Source organism: Ochotona princeps, chromosome 15 (genome assembly GCF_030435755.1).
Source record: "Ochotona princeps isolate mOchPri1 chromosome 15, mOchPri1.hap1, whole genome shotgun sequence".
NCBI classification, from domain to species: domain Eukaryota; kingdom Metazoa; phylum Chordata; class Mammalia; order Lagomorpha; family Ochotonidae; genus Ochotona; species Ochotona princeps.
In genome coordinates, this window is record NC_080846.1 from 44,839,385 (window position 1) to 44,862,807 (window position 23,423).

A 23,423-nucleotide genomic window follows, 5' to 3' on the forward strand; every position below is an offset into this window, starting at 1 on the left:
AATTTATTTTCATTTTATTTATAAGACAAAGAGACAAAGAGACAGACAGCGACAGAGACAGATCTTCCACGCACTGGTGGATCTACTCTTCAAATGCCAGCTGGGCCAGGCGGGGGCAGGCATCTGCAACCCAGTCTGAGTTTCCCCCAGGAGCCACCGCCTGCTATGGCCCATGCTGTGTTTTGGCAGGAAGGTAGAATCTGGAATTGGACTAGAACCCAAACACTCTGATACGGAATTTTAACCCCTGTACCAAATGCCTGCCCTGGATCCAGTTTAAAGCCTTGTCTCAAAGTTGTCTTTAATACAACTCAGACAAGACTTAGATTAATAAAACAACACTGAACTAGAGCTACCTGTTGCTTCATCCAGAAGAAGTTACTTAGAAGTAACACCCCTTTTCAAAATGCACAGTGTCCAACACATGATCAAGGCCTATGCAGTTAAAGTAAGAGGAGGGTTTGCTAGGTTACCTAGGAAACCCCATTTATTATACTTTTTCTTTGAAGTGCTTACAATAAGAACAAACTAAACACAGGAAAAGCCTGGAACGTTTCCAAGGAGAGTTTTTTTCATAGAATCAAGAAATCTGCCTCAATTTCAAAAGGAAAATTCCAGTATAGAGGCACTATCATTTTGCTGTCCACAGTTTTTTAATTCCAGAGGACTGAACTTCAGGAACGTCCCTATGAACACCAAGCTTCTTGGGTAAAAGTAGTAAATGAAAACTCGTCTTCCGCTTACCAGCCCAAAGGAAGACCCACTGCCAGCTAGTTAGTTGTTTTAGGGTCACTGTGCCTGAACAATGAAATATTGAGGGACTCCCAATCTCATGTCCAACAAAACTCCTTTGAGACTACACCTAGAAAAGTGCTCTATCTATAGTTCCTAAGCCAGAACTCTTCCTCCAGGCTCCTTAGCCAGCATGTGCCTGTTGCTCCTCCCCCACTCTAGGACTTCCTGCAGTCTCTCCCTTCCCACTGACTTCCTTTCCCTAGTTTCTACAACTCACTCTTGCCTGGGGTCAAAGAGCAGACCCTGCAGTTAGCCAAGGAACAGGGAAGGAGGAAGAAATAAGAGAAAGGGTAGGAATAGTAAGAAAAGGGTGGTTAAGAAACCCAGAGCCTACTAATTTCCAATAGCCCAACCCTTCCCCTCTATTCATCACTCCCAGTGCCTCCCAGCCTTCCCTGCAGCACACCTAGCTCCTTGTTTCCTCATTCTTCCTAACAGCACATCTAGCCCCTAGTTTCCGCATTCTTCCTCAATCACCTCACCCTCTCCAAAGACCCTGCTGCCTCAGGCCTGCACATTTGCCTCTCTGAGGTTCCAGGTGCTCTGGCTCTGACCAGAGCCCCAGGCTCAGCTCCAGCTAGGGTCACACAAGAGCACCAAGAGGGCCAAGAAAATGCGCCCAGGGGGAAGTTAGGCAGGGGAGGTCATGAGAGTAACAATAAATTTAACTAGGACAGTCCTGATGACACTAGGACCTTTTTTTTTTTAAGATTTATTTATTTTTATTGGAAAGTCACTTATAGAGAGGAAGATCTTCTGTCCAACGAGTCACTCCCCAAGCGGCTACAAAGGCCGGAGCTGAGCCGATCCGAAGCCAGAAACCAGGAGCTTCATCCAGGTCTCTGACGTGGGTACAGGGTCCCAAGGCTTTGGACCATCCTCAACTGCTTTCCTAGGCCACGAGCAGGGAGCTGGATGGGAAGCAGGGTTGCCGGGACAAATTGGCGCCCATATGGGATCCCAGTTCATTGAAGGGAAGGACTTCAGCTACTATGCTATGCGCCAGGCCTGACATGAGGACCTTTAGCACCATTTCAAAACAATTTCCTTGAGAAACATACTTAGTTTCCAAATATCAGGAACTTTTAGAATGTAACCCTATTTAGAAATGAAGACTGCCTCCAAGGATTTCCTAATACATTATTAACACAATATCACAAAATTCACAAATGGTAAGTAAGTGGTGTTGGATTTAAGGAATACCTATCTACATTGTAACAAAAGTGACCACATAGGTTCCTCTAGCTTGCCAAGGATCTATTTACTCATCCAGCATTTGGTTATATGGAGTCTGGAAAATGTAACAATGTTGTATGAACCTGTGCTCCAGGTAAGACCCAGATACTGTACTGGTCCTGGAGGGTTAAGAAGCTGTTAAAAATAGCCCTCTGATGACTCCAGTAGAAAAGTCTTTGAAGTGCTCATTTGTGTTTCAGCACAGTTTTAGAACCCCAGACAGGGCTTTGGATTTGGAATTAACTGTTGCAAAGCAGAGGTCTGTATTTTCAGCAGCCAGACTACCAAACAGCATTTCTACCTGGACCTCCTCAGCTCACCTGAGAAATATGTTCCAGACCATCGTCTCAAGTACCTTATTTTAGGGGACCGAGGTATCCTTCTCACAGAGGCATGGATTTTGTCTTCTCTAAGTCAATGTTATTTACAAAACGAATAAATTTCAAAGAAATATGGTTAAGTCTGACCCTACAACTGATGGCTTTGGATTTGGCTAGCACATCTGAGGAATCTCAAGCCTGCTGACGGCTCTCATTCCAGACCTAAAGAACAAACTCCACAGAATTCATCACCTTTCAATAGGCTGCTCTACTTGACATCCGGCAACCTGTTCAAAGTTGCCTCTGGTTTCCGGTAACCTCTAGAAGGAACTTTCCTTAAAAACATGCCTCCTGTCACACTGAACAGGAACTCCTTCCAGCCTGATTTCACCCATCAGACCTGCAGGGCCCTAATGACAAAGAGCACAGAAAGAACGAGTTCCAGAAATGAACATCTCATACCAGTAACTTTAACAGCAAACCCTTGGAATGTAAACCTAATGACCAAACCTCCAATTCTGAGAAAAACAAACAAACAACCTTTATCTTAGCAAGGATACTAGTGTGTGTACTATGAAAAAAATGTAATTACACAGGGGCACAAAAGAACAGTACCAATAATAACACCCCATGGTAAGAAGACCATACTTCACAACCAACAATCTGAAAAACAGTTGGAAATTTGACTCTAATACTCTCTTGAAATATTTATGCCCAGAAGAGGCCTCTGCCTAGATACCTCTGTTTAGGGAACAGATGTAAACTGAATGGAGCCAGCCATGAGAAAAAATAGGCCAGGGAAGTAACTGGCCTTTTATAGGTGAAAGGAGGACAGAGAGGATGACAAGTTAAAAAAAAAATGCTGGAGGGGGTGGGCATTTGGTGCAGTGGTTAAGGGACCACTTGGGATGGCCATATCCCTATTGGAGTGCCTGGGTTCAAGTTCCGGCTCTGTTTCTATTTCCAGATTTCTGCTAATGCAAACCCTGGAAGTGCAAGCACTTGTATTCTTGCCTTCCAGGTGGAAGATCAGAGTTAACTGCTCCTGGGTTTGGCCAGCCTAGCTCTAAACGTCATGGGCATTTGGGGACTGAACTGCTGTATGAAGATGGACTGCTCTTGCACACTCTCTGCCTCTTAAACAAAACAATTAAATAGTACCTGAAATTTTAAAACCTTAAAACAATTTTTTACCTTACACAATGACTTTGAGGAATCTCTGCATTCTGTTTACCCAGTAAATGTTTTTTGAGTCCCCACTACATGCCAGGTATGTTACTTCTTCCAAAGCCACATTTTAAGACCTGAGTTAAAGGTTAGCGCGCTAAGAATAAAAGGAAAACTTCAAAAAGAGTATATGTGCTACTTTGTTTAAAAATAAACACTTCAAATACAATGGAAAGGCTACCATGGCCTTTGGAACTGGAAGGAAGAGGTGGCAACTGCAACAGTTGTTTCCTTTGCGTTTTTCTCATTCACTCTTCTCCATGCCCAACTAATACCTGCTGATACCCTAATAGGCCCCTTGTGGGGCCTCATGCAGGATAACAGGACATAAAAAGATGTCTTTTGGTGATTACAGCCGAACTCAGAACATCAAACACACCAATAATTATACAGTAAGAGATCAAGATAAAGACTGTAAGCACACTGCAGCACATACTGGGAGGCCAGGATAGGAAGCAAGGATTTTCTCCTACATAACATACAAGCTTCACAAAGCCCATGACAGATGAGCTAGACCATGAAGGACAGGTAAGACTTCAACGGGAGGTAGGGAGCTGGTATTCTGAAGATAGGAAGCACATAAATTAGAGTTATGTATTCTACATACAGTTTTATGTATTGTGGTTAGGCATTCCACACCCATGTGAAGTCTGCACTTGTTTTCAACAAGCAAGATAAATCCAAAGAGAAAGATAACGTCTGCCACTTTAGAGGTTTCACCTGACAAGGACACCACAGGTATACGCATGCATTCCATTAACTTCAGATTTCTTATAGCTCAGACCTTTCTTGTGGTCACCTACACTGCTATCACTTCAAATTTTCTGAACAGGCTAGTAGAGTAAGTTAATTACACCAAGCCTACATTGAAAATATCCATTCCAACTACCAGACCAAAAAACATCACACTTGGGAATCATTTAATATGTTTTCTGAACCACACCTCCCCAAGTAATTCCCCTCACACACTCCTATCTCTTGGAGCTGCTGGAGGTCAAACCATGTTGATATATAGAGAAACGTAGTGTCTATCCAACACCTAAACGTTACCTGGAATGCTGAGGTCCGAGTCCAGGCTGCAGCTGGCCATCTGGAGCTTCATATGGCTCTTCTACTTCATACACATTTGCATCAGTGTCCTCCATGCTGCTGCAATTCTGCCATCCAGGTTCTGGAGTCTTCCCTACAGCCGTATGAAATGGCAGGTTCTCGTACTCCGGTATTTCCTCATAATGACGTACATTCTCGTACTCTGGGGCGGAGCCACAGGTATCAGCCTTCCAAGTCACCTGGGAGGATGGTTCCCTGGAGAGTATCTGGTCATCCAGAGACTCAGCTCTCGGGCCATTGGCCACACTGATCTGGCCCCGAGACTTCTTCTTTTTCTGAGATTCCAGGCTGTAGTTATCTGCAGAATATGCCTTGGTTGGTTTACCTCTCTTGTCTTCAGCTAACAAGCCATGGCAATCACTTTCCAACCTTTTCTGCTCCCCACCAGGAAGGCTGCCTGCTGTGGTATCTCCAAGTTGGCTACTTTTGGACCAAAATTTTTGAAAGTCGTTTTTGGTAAAAGAGATGGACAATTTCAGGTTGAGCAACTTTTTAAAGGAGTTTCTCTTTGGAGGGTCTTTGCAAGGCTTATTACATCTTTCCATATCCACAGCAGATAAGGATTTTGCTCTAGGTTTGGTCAAGGCAGTTGAAGATTCACTATTTGGGAATATAGTGACAGACTTTAAGGACTCAGGGTTCCCTAAAAAGGGTAAAATAGGATGAGGTAATTTCCACACTGGTTTTTCTGAAGTTCGTTTAGGCATATCAAAGGAGGATGACATACCATGGTTTGAGGCACACAAATGCTGAAGGTGATTTCTTTCTAGAAGCTTCTGTGAATTTTTTTCTGCACTTGAAGGATAAGAACTTTTCTCTACAAGTTCTTCAGAGGCAGCCTTTTTAAGCACTCCTGCTGCAGGCAAGCTGTGTCTTTGAGGTTTGGGGGGGACAATTCTTAAGGAACTTCCCTCTTTTATTATAGGTCCCTTTTGCATTTGAGAGGCAGACATACCTAAGTTACAGGCAGTAGGCAAATGTTCATTGCAAGTTAATTTAAGCTGCTTAGGCAGGCTCATGGATACAGTACTACACCTGATAAAACTGGTCCCTGTGTCTATAGAGGGTGACATCCTAGAACCATCTACTTCCATATTATCATTACTTAAATTAGAGTCCATATCTAATGCAGATGACACTTTTTCAGAAGATGTTTCATGACACATGGCTTTATGTGCACTGACTAAGTCCTGTTTGTCATTATGGAAGTTCCTGCTTGACTCACCTCTACTTCCTGGCTGTGCTTTACCCACTTGCCTCTGGTTACACACAACATGCTGATGCAGTATGCTGCTTTTATCATTTTTTGAATTATCTTCAATAAGACAAGAAGAGCTACTAAGTGAATTCCCTGGTTCTTCAGCACTTTCACTAGGAGTATCTACATATTTTTGGCGTAACAGACGAGCAGTGCGTGTCTTTCTGGGCTTGGGGGTTGGAAATTTGGGGGTACAAGGCACTAAGTGAATTTCTAAGGGACCAAAGTCAGTGACTTCCGATTTTGTATTCAATCCATCTGAAGATAGAAAAACACTTTTACCATCTTCCACTGTTTGTGGCTCGCATGAGTCAAGGCAGCTATTGCCTTTCTCACTGCTATGCTGACAAGACCCAGAAGATTGAAATTCACTGCGTGGAAGTTGTTGGTGGCAGGTGTGATGATCTGACATGTTTTCAAGGCCGGACAGAGAAGGTGACAAATCTGCAACTTCAATTCTGGGTTGCCTTCCTGAACTCCAGCCCCCATTCACCTGTGGGTTGTGTGTGCATCTGGGCTGCCGTGGGGAGCTGAAAGGTGACATTCCTGGTGTAGTGAGCCTCTCTTCTAGGATGCCCACCTTTAAAACTCTGCCACTGGGGCTCTTGCTCTTCTCAGCAGGAGAATCACACTGACCCCCATCAGTTTTACTATTTTCTAAACTTTCAGTCCTTTCCACAGGCTCGGGTACAACCTGTTCTGTACATTTACCTTCTCTGTTCCCAAGCTTAGCGTCACAACCAGAACTGCAGGAACACGTTGGTAAAACAACATCACTGCTCTGCCTTGCTCCATTTTTGCCATTAAAGTTGCCAGTGCTTTCAGGAAATTCTTGCTTCTGCTCTTCCAGGCTCACAGTGGCTCTCCTCAGTGGTGCCTTCCCAGCGTCTCTAACAGGGGAGCTCTGCACAACCTTGGGTTTTGGGGCTATTGCTGGTTTGGTTCTCTTTGTTGACTGCAGAATACTAGAAGCCACAATGTCAGGTTTAGGTGCCACGGGAGGTGGAACTGACTTACTATTTGCCACCATAAACTTTGGCTTGGGGGCCACTGGTGGCTTCTTGATCTCTAAAAAGACAAAAACAATCATTTAATGACCAAATTAGCAAAGTACAAACCATACATGATAAAATTTGGTAATATTATTACTTTTAACAATGTGAACTTCATTTTACTAGATAGGTCATACTTCATTCGAGTTTATATTACTCTTAAAAGTTCCTTCAGTTGCCCTTAAATTCCAATATATGAAGTTCTGGGTGTACTATACGTTTCTTAAGTAGTTCAATATAGTTTCCACTATAAGGAGCCGTTTACCACAGGTTAAATTGAAATTGAATTTAAAAACTGACTTCTGTTTGGGACCACCACAACAACCCTTCAGTTCAACAATTAAAGTGCTAAGAGTTAAATTTGCAAAAAAAATTTTTTTAAATGTTCACTTTTGTCTCAGTGGAATGTAGGATACAATTCTTTTATACTCATATGTATAACAACAATGTTTTTCTGTCTCAATGCTGAGCATCTTCAAAAAAATAACAGAAAGTACATATTATGAAAAAAAATCATGCTTGGATTTCAGAAATTTTTTTGCACCAGAATAAACTAGTCCTTTAGGGCCATTTTCCACTAACTTTTTGAAGTACCTCATACGTTGCAGTTGTATAAATGCCTTTAAAAATGCTCTAGCTCAAGAAAGAGAACCCTAAAACTATCTTTAAAAGAAATACAAGAGCTGAAGTTTTCTAGACGCAAAAACTGAAAATTGGGTCCAGTGGGATGGCTTAGTGACTAAATCCTCACCTTGCATGCGTTGGGACCCCAAATGTGAACCATTCATGTCCTGGCTGCTCCACTTCCCTTCCAGCTCCCTGACTGTGGCCTGGGAAAGCAGTCAAGGATGGCCCAAAGCCTTGGGACCATGTACCTGTTTGGGAGACCCAGAAGAAGCTCCTGGCTCCTGCATTCGGATTGGCTCAGCTCTAGTCTTTGTGGCCACTTGTGAAGTGAACCAGCAGCAAGAAGATCTTTCTTTCTGTCTCTCCTTCTCTCTGTAAATCTGTCTTTCCAACAAAAATAAATAAATCTTTAAAGGAAAATTGAAAATTGATTCTTGGATATTATTTGAAACTCCTAATATAGCTCATATTTATTTTTTGCAGAAATTATCAACTGGGAATTTTCCATCTATTCCTTTAGGGAGATTCATATCTTAAGTCACACATCGGGTCCAGTGAGGTAGCCTAGTGGCTAACGTGCTTGCCTTGGATGCACCAGGATCCCATACGGGTGCCAATTCTAATCTTGGGTGCCCCACTTCCCATCCAGCTCTCTGTGGCCTGAGAAAGCAGCTGAAGACAGCCCAAAGCCTTGGGACCCCGCACCATGTGGGAGACCCAGAAGAGGCTCCGGGCTCCTGGTTTTAGATTGTTGGATTGGCACAACCCCAGCCTTTGTGGCTATTTGAGAAGTGAACCAGTGGATAGAAGATCTTCCCTTCTGCCTCTCTTCTCTGTATATCTGACTTTCTAATAAAAATAAAATAAATCTTTTAAAAAAGCCACACATCTGGTCCCTACTGTAGACCTGATCAATCCAAGCTCCTGCGGATCCAGCCTGAAGATCTGCAAACCTTTGAAGTTCCACAGCTGATCATTCTGTTTATTCACTAGTCATCAGTGTTGTGGTACACTTAAAAGAAAACCACAACTTCTAGTGTAGCAATTCTTCCTCACTATTACATGTTAAGTATTTAAGTAGCCCCTATCTAGTTAATATCTACTAGATTGGTACAGACCTGCTCTTAGCCTGTAGGAATCTAATAAAATCTTTACCGAACAGGTTTTTTAAGATGAAAGATTGTTAGAGCCTTCATGTATATATATTTCTTGTTACGTTCCTTTAAATTCTTCTTTCTCCACTGTACTTCTCAACCACATTTTCCCTAGGAAATGTGTGGTCAAAATGTTTGATCTTACTCTTCTTACACATTTGTTTGTTACTTCAACAGGATCTTATACGTAATACAAACAAAAAAAAATGTTTTCAGATCTTTTGCAAAGGAGTGCTGCACATGGGATAACTGCTGGGATCCACAAGGCTTTGGCATTTCATTTGGTGAAGATTTTCTTTTCAACAAAGGAAATTAGTCACAACACTTGGGGAAGCTATTACATGGAACTGAGTAAAGAGGGGAAAAAAATGGAAGACAGTGCTCTACTTCCTTTTACCAATCAAAGAAGTTCCCAAACCCTTTAATACTTGCACTTTGGATACAATCAAATTAGGGTTATAAACACCTTCTCAGTGAATCCTTAGCTATAAAGTTATCATAAAAAAAAGAGGATGATGAAATCTTCTGGAAGTAACTTAGGACAAACTTCAAGGTTTATATAATTTCAGTTGTCTGTCAATAAATACACTTGGTTTGAATTCTTCTTAGGCAGAAAATAAGTGTAAGACCCTCTGAAGCCTATTGACCAAGGTTCCTAATAATGGTCAATAGAATTGACCATTATTGGAATTCCAAATCCATTAAGTCTGAAGAGAAAAACATTGAACTGAACACTCCATGCCTCTTCCTAACAGCCCACCTTACTTAATTAAAACTGACAGACTGTCACGTTGATTTGCTCCCCATCTTTATCAAAATATCCTGACTCTGGGATTGGTAAAGATAATTTTTTAGAAGATGATAAAGAGTTCTGAAGATCAGCTGCACAACAATGTGAATATATTTAACACTTTTGAACTACATATAAATTGGTTAATGTGACAAATGTGTTGTGTATATTTTAATCACAATTTTTAAAAATTTGAAACAAAAATCACAGGTTATCTTTTATTTTTTTCAATTTTAAGAGTTTGTGAGAGGGTTGAGGGCCAATTAATCAATCCACTGTATATGTTTTAGTGAAATCATTTTTTAAATCCTTGATGTCAATTTTACTTGAATCTTTAAATGTGTTTTATGTACGAGTCACTTTCGAAAGACATACATTTCTGTTGTCTCTAACTGTGCAGAAATTTAAGTATGACCTGGGATCAATTTCCAATAAATACAGCACATCATTAGGTACCTGAAACCCTCAATGCATATTCTCCAAATGAAACCAGGAACTGTCAATGTGGGCTTACCACTGGTGGTTCATTAATTGCATATTAGAGCCAAACAGGAACAGAACTCAGGAGCCAGCTCACCCATGGGGTGATGCTGGGCAGACCTGGCTTGACCAATGTCCTCACTGACACATGGGGGAGTTGAATCGACTGCGAACGCCCAGGTGCCTCTGAGATTCTAACATCTGAGATACATGTTTCTGAAGAATCGGTCATGCAGGAGCCTCTCCATCCTGTGCTACTTTTCCTTCCCCTGGTCTATCGTCACTACTAGAAGGCAGGTTCCAGGGGGACAGGCACTTGCCACTCACTGTAGCAAAAAGGTTGGAAATGGAATTATCAGCTATCACAGACACACACTCCTCAACCTTCAAAAAAAAAAAGAATCAATATCCATTTTAACATAGAGTAATATTTGGACAAGTTGGTAAGAGTCAACTTCAATAGGATCACTGAATAGTTCCTTAATGGTAAGCAGGAACAAGTGTTCAGCTAAGTTACCAGTAAAGCACTATCCCAAATCCTTCCTTGTTAGTATTTTTTCAATGGCTCTACTTTGAAACCAACACAACCTGAAACATAATAAGCCATTCTACTGTGATCTGCTCCAAAGCCAGACTTGAAATAAGTGACTGATGTTTGGAAATGAATTCAGCACCTTTGGATCTTAATACTGTATCAACAGTCAGATCCAAAGCTTCTTAGAGCAAAGTAGCAAATCTTTTATTTACACAGCTGTTTGGCTCCAGGGAAACATAAGGTAAGAAAGTAAACCACTAGGACCATTTTACTATTACAAACATCCCCGTCATCTGTTTTACACACAGATTGTGCTGGGTTCACGTCTAGGCAATCTTCCTATTGCTCCAGCCAAAAAACACAGCAAGCAGCCAGGACCTGTGCTTGCTCAAAGAGATACAAAACACACACCTACAAATATCTCTCCATTTCAGACAAAGATACCAACAAGGGTCCACTAATGTGAGCTCTTGTCCAGGAGTCACTGACTAAATGTTCTACAACATTTTGTTGTTTTTTTTTTTTTATCAGTACAGTTTAGTTTGACAACAAACACTCCCTCTCCTAACTACAAATCACTTTCCTAAAAGTTTTCATGAATTTGAGTACTGTTCCCTTAAAGCATCATAATCAGTCTGCAATACATCAATCTACAAGAATGGGCTGGGAAGAAAACCTCAGTTCTCTTCCATATTCCCCATGTAGAAGCAAAAAAGAATTTTAACGAATCTTAAAAGATGAGAGAGGAAAATACTGGCTAATACTTCTCAGACAGCCATGGTAAAAACCAACTCAGCTAGACACAGCAAGTATCCTCTCCTTTCAAAAACCACAAAAATGTTTGTGGACTGCTTTAACTGTAAAGTTGATAAAATATAAAAATAGCTTGAATTACTCTAGGATAATTAGAGGGAAAGATTCAAAAACGTCAAGATGGGGCTCTGGAGGATTGACTTACATAAATGTCAAAATAGGTGCTCTGTATCTGTTCATTATGAACTGTTAGGAGTGAAACTGAAAACTGGTACACCTAAGACATGGACAGTGGATCTAAACTGGCTGGCAGGATTTTAAAACTTCTAACCACTTTTCAATTAAATTATTGGCTCGGAAATAAAGCGTGAACAGAGGTGAGACAGAGAAATTCAGGATGAGAATTCATTATGTAAACAGATAGCCTCACCCCGCTCCCTTTAAAAACCCACAACAGCATTTGATAATGTACCCCCAACACACACAGATTATCAAAAAGAAAAGATCCACTTCTTGTGCAGGAATAGTTCATTCCTTGCTTTATTCTTCCTATTAGCTAACTTTTTGCCTTGTTCGTTCTAACCTGATTATGCCTGGAAACAGAACCAGGCTTTAGAAATAAGACAAATCAGAACATTCAGAGCGCTGTTTGACAGTTTCAAGTTGCAGGAATTTTAAACAAATGCCAAGAAAAGCAATGAAAATTTAATCTGCTACTTAAGTGCTGATTCGGGAAGAAACTTCTAAGGGATAGGTTCAGGCTATTTTACTATAAAAGTCTAATGAACGTTTGAGTGAGCAAAAAGGTTAAAAAAAAAAAAACTAATGACTGTTGGGGTCCGGCTTTAAAATTAGTCTGTGCTCTTACAAAGTAAATAGGACAGCACTTTAGTCATAATTTTAGAAAACAAAAAAAAAAATACACTTTTTAAAAAGGGTTCAAAAATACAAAGTCCAGAACTGCTCAAAATCCCCACCTAAGTAAATAACAGGCTTTTGTCATCAGGAAGACAGGAAAGGCAGGGGTAAGGAAAGCAGGGGGGGTGAGAAGACAGAAAGTAAGGCATTGGTTTATACTAACCAAGTATTTACACATAGCGCAGAAAGAATAGAGCAAAAAAAAAAAAAAAAAAATGCTAGATAAACTGGAAAAAAAGCCACAGGCAATCCCAGTAACAAGGTAACAGGCGTCAGCCCACCGGGACGTGAGAGTAACAACGTCTACACTTCTGCCCCGCTCCCAAGGTCCGAGCGACTCAGCCTCCCTGCCCAGGCAACCAGGCGCCGGGGGAGCCTGGGCAGCTCCTCGCAAGCCACAAAACCGGACGGGAACCCAGACCCCGTTCCCACCTGGCATTCCACCTGACGCCGAGCCCCGGCACGGGTCTGCGGGGAAGCGAGGTCCCCGACTGCCCCCTCAGCCCTCGCGGTCAGCTGTGCGCGCTCGCCCGGCGCTCGGGGGAGGCTGTGGAGGGGCGGTGGGGGCGTCGCTCGGCTCCCCCCAGCCCCGCCGAGCAAGTTGGTCAAGAGCCCCAAGCCTCGCAGCGCTCGTTTCCCAACTTTTCCAAGCGGCACCGCCGAGAGCGGTCCCTTACCGACGGCAGAAGTCATGACTGCGCAGCGCAGTTCACTTCTCCGCTGGCCGCCCTCCTCTCAATCCATGGTCCCTTCTCAGGCCATTGTTTGCCAGAGTTCGGGAAAGACAGAAGAGTCCCCGCGGCGCTCTCATTCCGTCCCGCCGCACAAAGGATGCGGCAGGCTCCAGCGACCCCGCGGCGCTGCCGGGCGCGAGCCGCCGGCGGCAGGCGAACGAGCACGAGCGCCGCCCCGCCGGGCTGTGGGCCGACGGCCAGGCGCGGGCACGAGCGAGGCCCTCCGCCGCCCCGCAGGCGCGTGCCCGTCCAGCGCTCCCTCCCTGCCCCCCGCCAAATCAGTGCCCGCGGGCGCCCCCTGGCTAGTCGCAACCGTAAAAGGCAGACAAAAACCGCAGCTTCCTCCAATCACAGGGCTCGAGCTTCCTCCTGCTCCCGCCCTTCCCGCCCACAGACTCACGCTCTGCTCCAATGAGCGGGCCTGGAGGAGGTGGAGCGGGGGGGGTGGGAGGGACGCGTGCGCCGCGAGGCATACTGGGAAGTGTAGTTTTCTGCCCCACGCGCCGGGTAGAGCCCTAAGCATCGGAGCTGCCAGGTTCTCCCGCCTTCATTTCCCATCGTGCTGAGGCGGGTGGCATGGCGGAGAAGGATGACACCGGAGTTTGACGAAGAAGTGGTGTTTGAGGTGAGGAAGAAGATGGCGGTGGGCGTGAATTGTCTTTGTTTCCGAAGGATGGAAGAGGCCAGGCGGTCGCGAGGCGCCCCTTGCCTGTCTCAGCCACCGAATCCCCACGGTGTCCGGGCCTCGAATCGGGCTGCTGCGTGACAGGTGTAGCCCGAGTCGCCCCGTCGGCAGCGGCGTCGGCCTCAGGCCGGCCCGGAATTCGCAGCTGGAGGGTGGCGGCCTGGCCGGCGGGCAGGAGCCCCGGGGATCCGAGCACCCTCCGGGGGCACTGCGCCTGCCTTGGGGCGGGGCCGCACTCGGCTGCACCTTACCCTGCGGCTGCTTTGGGGATGTCGCTGTGCACCTTGCCTGAAGTCCACGCTCACCGCCAAGGCGTGGCTCTCGCCCGGAAGGCAGCAGGTGTCGGTTTTCTCACAGGATTTCATGACCACTCTTGTAGGAACTACTGTGGGTTTGGGCATCTCAGCGTCCATGTTCGGTTCTTTTGTCCTTTGCTATTGCGCTGGGTATATCCAGTTGTAATGAATGAGAGGTCGGAGTCTGGATGCTTTTGTGTAGGACTAGTTTAAGATGTACTCTGCCATTTTGAATGAAAAAAAAAAAAAACCGGGAGAGTGTTTCTGATGCCGTTATTCTGGTTGATTCAGATCAAAACCCGAACCCCTAAAAATAGTGTGTGTGTATGTGTGTGTGTGTGTATATGGAAAAATGGCACATGACATACAGCAGGAGAGCCAGCCACTAACCATACAAATTGATAAATGTTGAAATACGTACCAACTGTCCTTGGAGAATTAATTTGGAAACAGCCGTCTGCTCCAAGACGCTATACCAAATAACTGATAGCCAAGGTGAATCAAATGGGAAGGGCGGAGGAGAGAAACTGTTACAGGAACAGACTTGTATATGCAGAGGTTTGAACCTGTGGAGGTATCTCGTGTGCAAATTTAGCCTGTGATCTGGTTATAGCTACATTGTAGAAGAAACAGAAAATGTTTGCCTTTTGCTGAAGTCCACCAGAAAAGACAGGAGGCTGTATTTTGGAAATGAGAAAAAGAAATGATGGCACAAAAGCTTGGGCAGACATGCCTAGGGCAAAATCAAGGAATTTTACAGATTGCCTGTGAAAGTTCAAGGACAGACAGAAATGGGGGTTGCATGCATTTCTGTAAGGCAAACTGGTATGTGTTGTGGAGCCCTGTTTTCTTTGATTTCTGACCATAATAAATTGTTGAAGACATTTTCATTGCAGAAACTAAAGCCAAATGAAAATCATCTGATAGGTTTGTGTGTGTATGTGTTTCTATATAAAAGGACGTTTTCATGTATTTTTCTCTTAAATATTACAGTGCTGGTAATAATACCCATCACCAGTATGTGAAATGACAGAACCATTTCATTTTAATGGATGGGTTATTTCATAATAACATTATGGTAATACTGATGTGAAGCAATTTTGAATTGCAGCTTTACTTCGGAGTAATTTCTAGAAGAGAAACTAGTGAGCTCACTAGCTCAAAGATCTGAATAGTTTTTTACAATTCATGAATCAAATCAGTTATGCCTTGTCATGTCTCCTCAAGGGATAAGAAAGCATTCATTTAACCAAACCCTCAGCAGTAACCTTCATCTTTGCTGAGTTGATAGGCAAACATAATATGCTACCGTTCTGATTTCTACTTTGTACATTTGTACAGCTGTTAGCCATTTTTATTTCACTTGAGCAGTTTTTTTCATATTTTTTGGGCCATTTGCCTATTCAACGCTAGCTTTTTAAAAATTGATTTGCATGAGTTCTTCGTATATCTTTGAGATTTTATCATACATACAGAAAAAAACTGTTTTCACATTTGCTGTTTATTTGCTTTTTGTCCAACACATATATTTTTAGAGCAGCGTTTTGTTGTATTGATGTATTTTTGCTCAGTGTTTAACCAGCGCCCGGGTCTAGAAACCGCCTTCCAGCCAGCAACAGCCCCCTGCTGCTCCTTCCAGTCTCCCTACTTAGATCACTCTGTCTCTGTTTTTTATACACTGCACAGTTGTATTGATATGCTGTTTTATGTCTGCGTTTTCTTTTTCCGCCTTTATTTGTGAATCATCCATATTGTTACATGAACATTTTTTTTCTGTAGTATTCCATGGGAATCTGACTTTTTTTAAAGTTTTTTTTTTTAATTATTTTTTTAATAATCTTACTTAGTTCATTAGGGAACAAAGTGTCAAGGGCTACAGGGTGAAAGTGGATAATACCATTGTTTCCGGAATCTGACTTTTTTAAAAAGCCATGCTTTTGTTGAAGGGCATTAGTTGGTTTTCAGTTTTAAATCATGGGTAGTGCTACCAGGAGCCTATTACTGTGTGTTGTCAAACATGTTTCTGTTGACTATCTATACTTACAAGTGTAATGACTGGGTTGTAAGAAATAGATGTATTTAGCTTCTGTGGGTATATATATAAAATAATGTCAAGCATGATTATAAAGTGGTTGTAACAACTTTTGTGAAACTGCTTCAAATTTCTTAAATATTCACCTTTGGGGTGGTCTCATTTTCTCTCTGTGTTGAAGACATGTCTGCAGATAGCCGGGGTTGGAGCCAGGTGGAAGCCAGAAGCCAGCACTCAATTTGGGTCTTTTACACTGCTGATGGTTCCAACTGTTTAAGCCATTGTGTGCTACCTCTCAAGGTGCACATGAGCAGCAAACTGGAATCTGAAACAGGGCCAGGACTTCAACTCAAGCACTGCACAGTGGAATTCTGGTGTCCTGGGACATGTCTTCCTCCTCTGCTCCCCAAAGATTTTTATATTCATGTGAAAGCCAGATCCACAGGTGTTCACTGTCCTGCAGTGATGGACTTGATGCACGGAGCCTAAAATAACACACATGGACTACCGTGTTGGTGAGATAGCCAAAGTTTATTAGTGGCTTCGGACTTTTATAAACTGAGGCTCACATAGGAAAAGGGAGGAGGTATTGTAAGAGCTTACCTAGTTCCCATAAGCCTTTCTATGGAACCCATCAATTGATTCCACACCCTTGTCTGCATATGCAATTAAGTGTCCTCATTCAAATGATATCATGGAATCAGTTATTCTCATGCAAATGATATCGAATCAGTTATTCTCATACAAATGATATCCTATCAATTGTCATTCTGTGTTCACTCTCCTTCTCCAAATCACAATGTAGGCAGGCAGGCAGGCAGAGAAGAGAATATTTTTCAGGTGGCTGCAATGCCAGTGCTGAGCCAGGCCAAAGCTAGGAGCTTCTTGGGTCATCCTCCACCATTTTTCCCAGTCCCTAGCAAGGAGCTGGATCAGAAATGGCTAGAACATGAAGCAGTGCTCATGTGGAATGCTGGAGCAGGTGGCAAATCCATGCGCTACACCACAAATCTGGCCTTCCTAGGAGGTGTCTTAGTAGCTGCAGCAAATACCTGCCTCTTAATAGCATCTGTCATTGAACAGAAACTCTCCACTTTATTATAATCCAGTTAATCCTGTTGTTTTAGGGATAGTTCTTCAGAGAAAGATTTTCCTACTCCAAAGTCCCAAAGAAATTTTTGTGGAAGTATTTTTGATCTTTTGCATCTGGATATGCCATCCATCTGGAACTGGTTTATGTGTAGTATTAAGATCAATACAATTTTTCCCCATATGGATGTCCAGTTGACCCAACATTATTACTGAATGGACCATTCTTTCCTCACTGTTGAGTTGCCTTTGTCATAAATCAGGGTATCTTTTATTTATAGACCTGTCAGAGAAAGACATAATGCATCTGCTGGTTTTACTCCCTAAATGGCTGCAACATCCAGAGCTGGGCTGGTCCAAAGTTGGGAGCCAGGAGCTTGTTATTGTCTGCATGTGGATGCTGGGGCCCAAGCATGTGGACCATCCCATGTGGACTGCTCTCAGGCCCTAAGCAGGGAGCTGGATTGGAAGTAAAGCAGCCAGATCTTGAGCCTGTAGCCATATGGGATGGTGGCACTGCAGGCAAAGGATTAGCCCGATTGCCACCACATTGGTCCATAGACCTCTTTCTTTTTTTTTTTTTTTTTTTTTTTTAAGATTTATTTATTTTGTTACAAAGTCAGATATACAGAGAGGAGGAGAGACAGATAGGAAGATCTTCCGTCCGATGATTCACTCCCCAAGTGAGCCGCAACGGCCGGTGCACGCCCATCCGATGCCGGAAACCTGGAACCTCCTCCAGGTCTCCCACAAGGGTGCAGTGTCCCAATGCATTGGGCCGTCCTCGACTGCTTTCCCAGGCCACAAGCAGGGAGCTGGATGGGAAGTGGAGCCGCCAGGATTAGAACCGGCGCCCGTATGGGATCCCGGGGCTTTCAAGGCGAGGACTTTAGCCGCTAGGCCACGCCGCCGGGCCCCATAGACCTCTTTCTAGATGCTTGTTTTCCATTGATCAATTTGTCTATTTTTATGTCATTGCCAATTTATTTTAATTACCGTAATTTTATATCTATAGATATTAGTATCCAATAGGATGAAAGCTTCCAACTTTATTCCTCTCCAGGATTTCCTTTGGTTGCTTTGGGTCCGTTTTATTTCTGTATGGGTTTTAGAATCCTCCTGTAAATTTCAGTGTTTTTCAGAAGCCTTAGTGAAATATTGATATGACTGAGATTGTTTTGAATCTATAGATTGATTTCGGGAAGCTTGACATGTTTCAGTATTGAGTTGCTGGCCTTGCCTTGGGTTTTAGGCCTGGAAAGTATAGACATTTCCTGCTGTTTAGTCCCTTGCTGTTATACTGTCTCCCATATTTCGCTTGAGTACTGTTTACACCTTTCTAACTGTTCATTTCATCCAATTTTTTAGTTAGTTCTTTTGAATATATTGATTCTTCCAGTCTTGCTGTAAAGTGACTTCCTGGGTTAACCTATTCTGGTGCTCTTACTCAATTTTTTGGAATAGTTTCTTTTCTATTGGCATCTACGGCCGTCCTCTGCAAACTTCTTTTTCTGTTAGTATTGTGTAAAGTATATTGAAAATCCGTCTTTATTGGACTCTGCACATCTTTCAGAGTCTGGCTCCCTGGTGGTTCAGATTTGTGGGATTAAGAGTTGCCATAGGGCCCAGCGGCGTGGCCTAGCGGCTGAAGTCCTTGCCTTGAACACGCCCTGGGATCCCATATGGGCGCCGGTTCTAATCCCGGTAGCTCCACTTCCCATCCGGCTCCCTGCCTGTGGCCTGGGAAGGCAGTCGAGGATGACCCAATGCTTTGGGACCCTGCACCTGCATGGGAGACCAGGAGGAGGTTCCTGGTTCCCGGCTTCGGATGGGCGTGCACCGGCCGTTGCGGCTCACTTGGGGAGTGGATCATCAGACGGAAGATCTTCCTCTCTGTCTCTCCTCATATATATATATATATATATATATATATATATATATATATATGACTTTGTAATAAAATAAATCTTTAAAAAAAAAAAAGAGTTGCCATAGGGCTGCCATTGCGATGCAGCAAGTTAAGTTGCCACTACCTGTCAAGCCAGCATTCCATGTGAGCTTCAGGTTTAAGTCGTAGCTGTGCTACTTCCAGTCTAGCTCCCTTCTGATGTGACTAGGAGAGTAGCAGAGGGTGGCCCCAGTGCTTGGGCCTTTGCTGCCCATGTGGAAGACCTGGATAAAGTTCCAAGTTCTGCCCATAGCCTGGCCCCAGATACAACATTGGAATCCTTTGGGATGTAAAACTGTGGTTAGAATCTGTGTATGTTTCTCTTCTCTCTCTCCCTCCCTCTCTGAAACTATGCTTTTCAACTAAAATAATAATAATAGTAATAATCTTTAAAATATCTATATCTGAGGGATCAGCTTCATGGTATAGCAAGCTAAGCCTCTGTCTATAGTGTCAGCATCCTGCATAGGTGCTAGTTTGAGTCCTGGCAGCTCCATGTCTGATCCAGCTTCCTGCTAGTAACCTGGGAAGGCATCAGAAGAGGGCCCAACTGTTTGGGCCCCTGCACCCACATGGAAGCCCTGGAAAAACCTCCTGGCTCCTGCCTTCGGACCAGCGCAACTCTGGCCATTATAGCCATTAGGGGAGTAAACCAACAGGTGGAAAATCTCTGTCTCTTTCTGCCTTTTAAATAAAAATAAATGTATCTTTAAAAATAAATAAATAAAATAAATGAAGATTCTTTCAATAAAAATCTATAAATGTGTATCTAAACATACAAAAATAGTTGCTTTGGTAGTTAAATAACCTCAGTTTTTACAGGCTTATAGTTTCTTAATTTACAAAAATGTGGTAGGTTCTTGATCTGCTTGCTTCAGGCTGTTTCACATACCCACCAATCTTATCCCTGAAGTCTATCCGGATCTTTTCTCCCTCTCTTCAACCTTAATGATGACCACCTTGGTCATGCACCTCTTGGTGCAACCAGAGGCTTGGATGGAGACTGAGCCCCTCTAATCAGAGTTTTGAAAATGAGTTCTCATTATTTTGAGAAGGTTCTTGGAAAAGAATTGGGGCAACCACCTTATTTCCTGAGTCTGGCTTTTCCAACTCTGAACTACAGCTCTCCTCCCCTCAGGCTGCTATGGGAGCAAACCTTTTCAACATCAGAAAACTTGTTAGGAATGATGTTAATTTCTGGTGCAACATGCTTCAGGTTATGTTAAGTTAGATAGTGTCTGTTATTTCAGCTATACAAGTTCATTCTTATACAGAAAACAGAAACCTGCCCATCTACCATAAACAGAAGGGGATTTAATATAAGAAGTCCATTGTTGTTGGACATCTGGGAGATCATGGATATTATTTTAGGGAGTCAAAAACGCATGATCTTGAGAGAAGTGGAAATCATGGGTATACCCATTTGGGAGTCCAGATTTATATCTATAATCCTGGGCGCAAGACAGTTTGGGAGGTGTCTGAGGGAATTTTCCTGCCTCTGCCATATCCGGCACAGTAGTCTAGTGACTAAAGTTCTCGCCCTGCATCACCCGGATCCCATATGGGCACCAATTTGTGTCTCAGCTGTTCCACTTCCTTTCTAGCTCCCTGCTTGTGGCCTGCAAAAGCACTGGAGGACGGCCCAAAGCCTCGGGACCCTGCACTCATGTGGGCAACCCGGAAGAGGCTCTTGGCTCCTGGCTTCAAATCATCTCAGCTCTCGCCATTGTGGCCCCTTGGGGAGTGAACCAGCAGACAGAAAATCCTTCTCTCTGTATCTCCTTCTCTGTAAATCTGACTTTCCAATAAAAAATTAAAATAAATTTTTAAAAAACGGTGGCACACTGGAAAGATGATAAAGTATAAAGGTTAAGCAAACCTGTGCACTCTCATAGAACCTAAACTCTCCTTCCCTATGAAAATGTAATTGTGATATTTTTCCCTTTTTGATGTGTTCTACTATTTTATTAATATTCAGGTTCAGAAATAAGACTCATTGATGTCTTGAAATTTACCCAGTCACATACTGTATTTGAACTAAATTCTTTTCATTGAGTCATGTTTGGAGATTCTCCCATCTCTTGAAGACATTTTCAGTTTTTCTTCCCAGAGGTTGACATTGAGTCCTCAAACTACGAGAGGAGTAGAAGCGTACTGAAAGATGATGCAAGAGGGACTGGCAGGCAGGGAGAGGGAGAATGGGCTTGCCAGGCCCAGTTCCCGGTCCTTGCCCTGGAATCTGAGCACTTTCATTTCATTAAGGCTAGATTTCCTATATAACGTCAAAGTTAATTCCATTATACCGGAGTCTGGCTCCTTCCAGATAATTGACTGGTTGAAGTGAGAAGAATAGTGCCACCCTGATAATGTACCTTCTTGCAGGTCCAACTATAGGACAAGGTATAAAAAATGATGAGCAGACACAATACCTAGCAGTATTAAGCAAAGTAAATAGTTATGAGTTCATATTATTGTTTTACTACATTGTAATCATTAAGATGTTCTGAGAATTTTGAATAGGGATAAAGTGTGATTTTTGTTGTTATGTGACTTTTAGCCATTTTCCATGGTAAATTAATTGTTGAAACTCTGCGCAATTTCTTTGGTCTTAAACTCTGCTACTCCTGAGAGGAAGAGTACCTGGAAATAAGGCTTTTTCATCTGAAGTAGTTTGTTTCCAAATGCTCCCAACAGCCAGAAACAAGCCACGCCAGCACCTAGAACATCATCTAGGACTTCCGCATAGGTGACAAGGGCCCAACTACTTGAGCCATTGTCCACTGCCTCCCCAGGATACTGTTAAACAGAACTCTGATAAGGAATACAAGCATTCCAAGCAGCAGCTTCACTCACTATACAGAGAGAAACAGAGCTCCAGTGTACTGATTCATTTCCTATTTGTCCCCAGTGATGGGCTGGGCCCACACTGAAGCCTGGAACTGAATCTGCCGGATGCAGCATTAAGAAGTTCAAAGTGGTGGCAGAATCACTAGTCAAACTTGGGCACTCTGGTATGGGATGTGGGCATCCCACTGGACAGTTAGCTGGTAGGCTAGGTGCCCAACTCTGAAGAACTCGTTTTCTGCCTCCTTATGATTTACAGTGCATCTAAACCATTTCTTTGTAACTTCCTGCTTATATGGATAATGTTGTCCTCAAGGGACCTTTTCATACCCTTGTTAGCTGTAGTTGAACTCTTCACTAGCAAAGGTTTTTGATTTTTTTTTTTTTTTAAAGATGATTTTTATGGGAAACACAGATTTTACGGGGAGGAGAAGCAGAGGGAAAGATCTTCAATCTGCTGGGCCCTGTGGCGTTGCCTAGCGGCTAAAGTCCTTGCCTTGAACACGCCCTGGGATCCCATATGGATGCCGGTTCTAATACCAGCAGCTCCACTTCCCATCCAGCTCCCTGCTTGTGGCCTGGGAAAGCAGTTGAGGACGGCCCAATGCATTGGGACACTGCACCCACGTGGGAGACCTGGAAGAGGTTCCTGGTTCTCGGCATCGGATGGGGGCGCACCGGCCCGCTGCGGCTCACTTGGGGAGTGAATCATCGGACGGAAAATCTTCCTCTCTGTCTCTCCTCCTCTCTGTATATCTGACTTTGTAATAAAAATACATCTTTTAAAAAAAAAAAAGATCTTCAATCTGCTGGTTCACTCCCCAAATGGCCGCAATGGCCAGAGCTGAGCTGAACCAAAGCCAAGATCGAGGAGACTCTAACATGTCGCTCACAGGAGCTCACAGTCCCAAGGCTTTGAGCCATCCTCCACTGCTTTCACAAACAGGAAGCTGGCTGTTGGGAAATGGAGCAGCTGGAACACGAACCAGCGCCTATATGAGATTCTGGTGTGCACAGATCTGACTTTAGCCACTGAGACATTGAGTTGGGCCTTTGGTGTTTCTTTGAATTAGTTTTCCCTCTTTCCCTTTGCTCTTGGCTGAAAACAGTAATTAGGAAATGGTAATCTTTTGTTGACAATATGTTCATCTTCAGCTGTTTTCCCCCTATAGCGCCAAAACAAATACATGTAGGGAAATGAGCCTCACAAAACTTCCCTGACTTTTCTAACCATCCCCACCACAAGGGTTTATTTATTTATTTGAAAGGCAGAGTTACAGAGAAAGGGAGGAAAAGAGGAAGAAAAAGATAGTTCTTCCATCTGCTGGTTCATACCCCAAATACCTGCATGGTCATGCTGAGCCAGGCTAAACCTAGGAGCTTAAAACTCCATCAGGGTCTTCCAAACGTTTGGGCCAGCTTCTGCTGCTTTCCCACTACATTAGCAAGGAACTGGGTTAGAAATGGAGCAGTCAGCATTCAAACAAACACTAACAGGATGCTGACTTTGCAAGCGCTGGCTTAAACTACAGTGCCAAAT

At 43.4% G+C, this 23,423-nt stretch overlaps 1 protein-coding gene across 2 annotated transcripts in view; it reads right to left on the reverse strand.

Moving 5' to 3' along the window:
* Positions 1–13,156, reverse strand: part of FGD6 (FYVE, RhoGEF and PH domain containing 6) — a 122,347-nt gene extending 109,191 nt beyond the window's left edge. For both annotated transcript variants that reach the window (XM_058673254.1, XM_058673253.1), the window contains exons 1-2: positions 12,933–13,156; positions 4,629–7,014 (exon numbers count right to left, since the gene is read on the reverse strand). In XM_058673254.1, coding sequence (XP_058529237.1) covers positions 4,629–7,014; positions 12,933–12,948 — 2,402 coding nt within the window. In that variant the 5' untranslated portion in view covers positions 12,949–13,156. The remainder of the gene's footprint in view (positions 1–4,628; positions 7,015–12,932) is intronic.
* Positions 13,157–23,423: the final 10,267 nt, after the last annotated feature.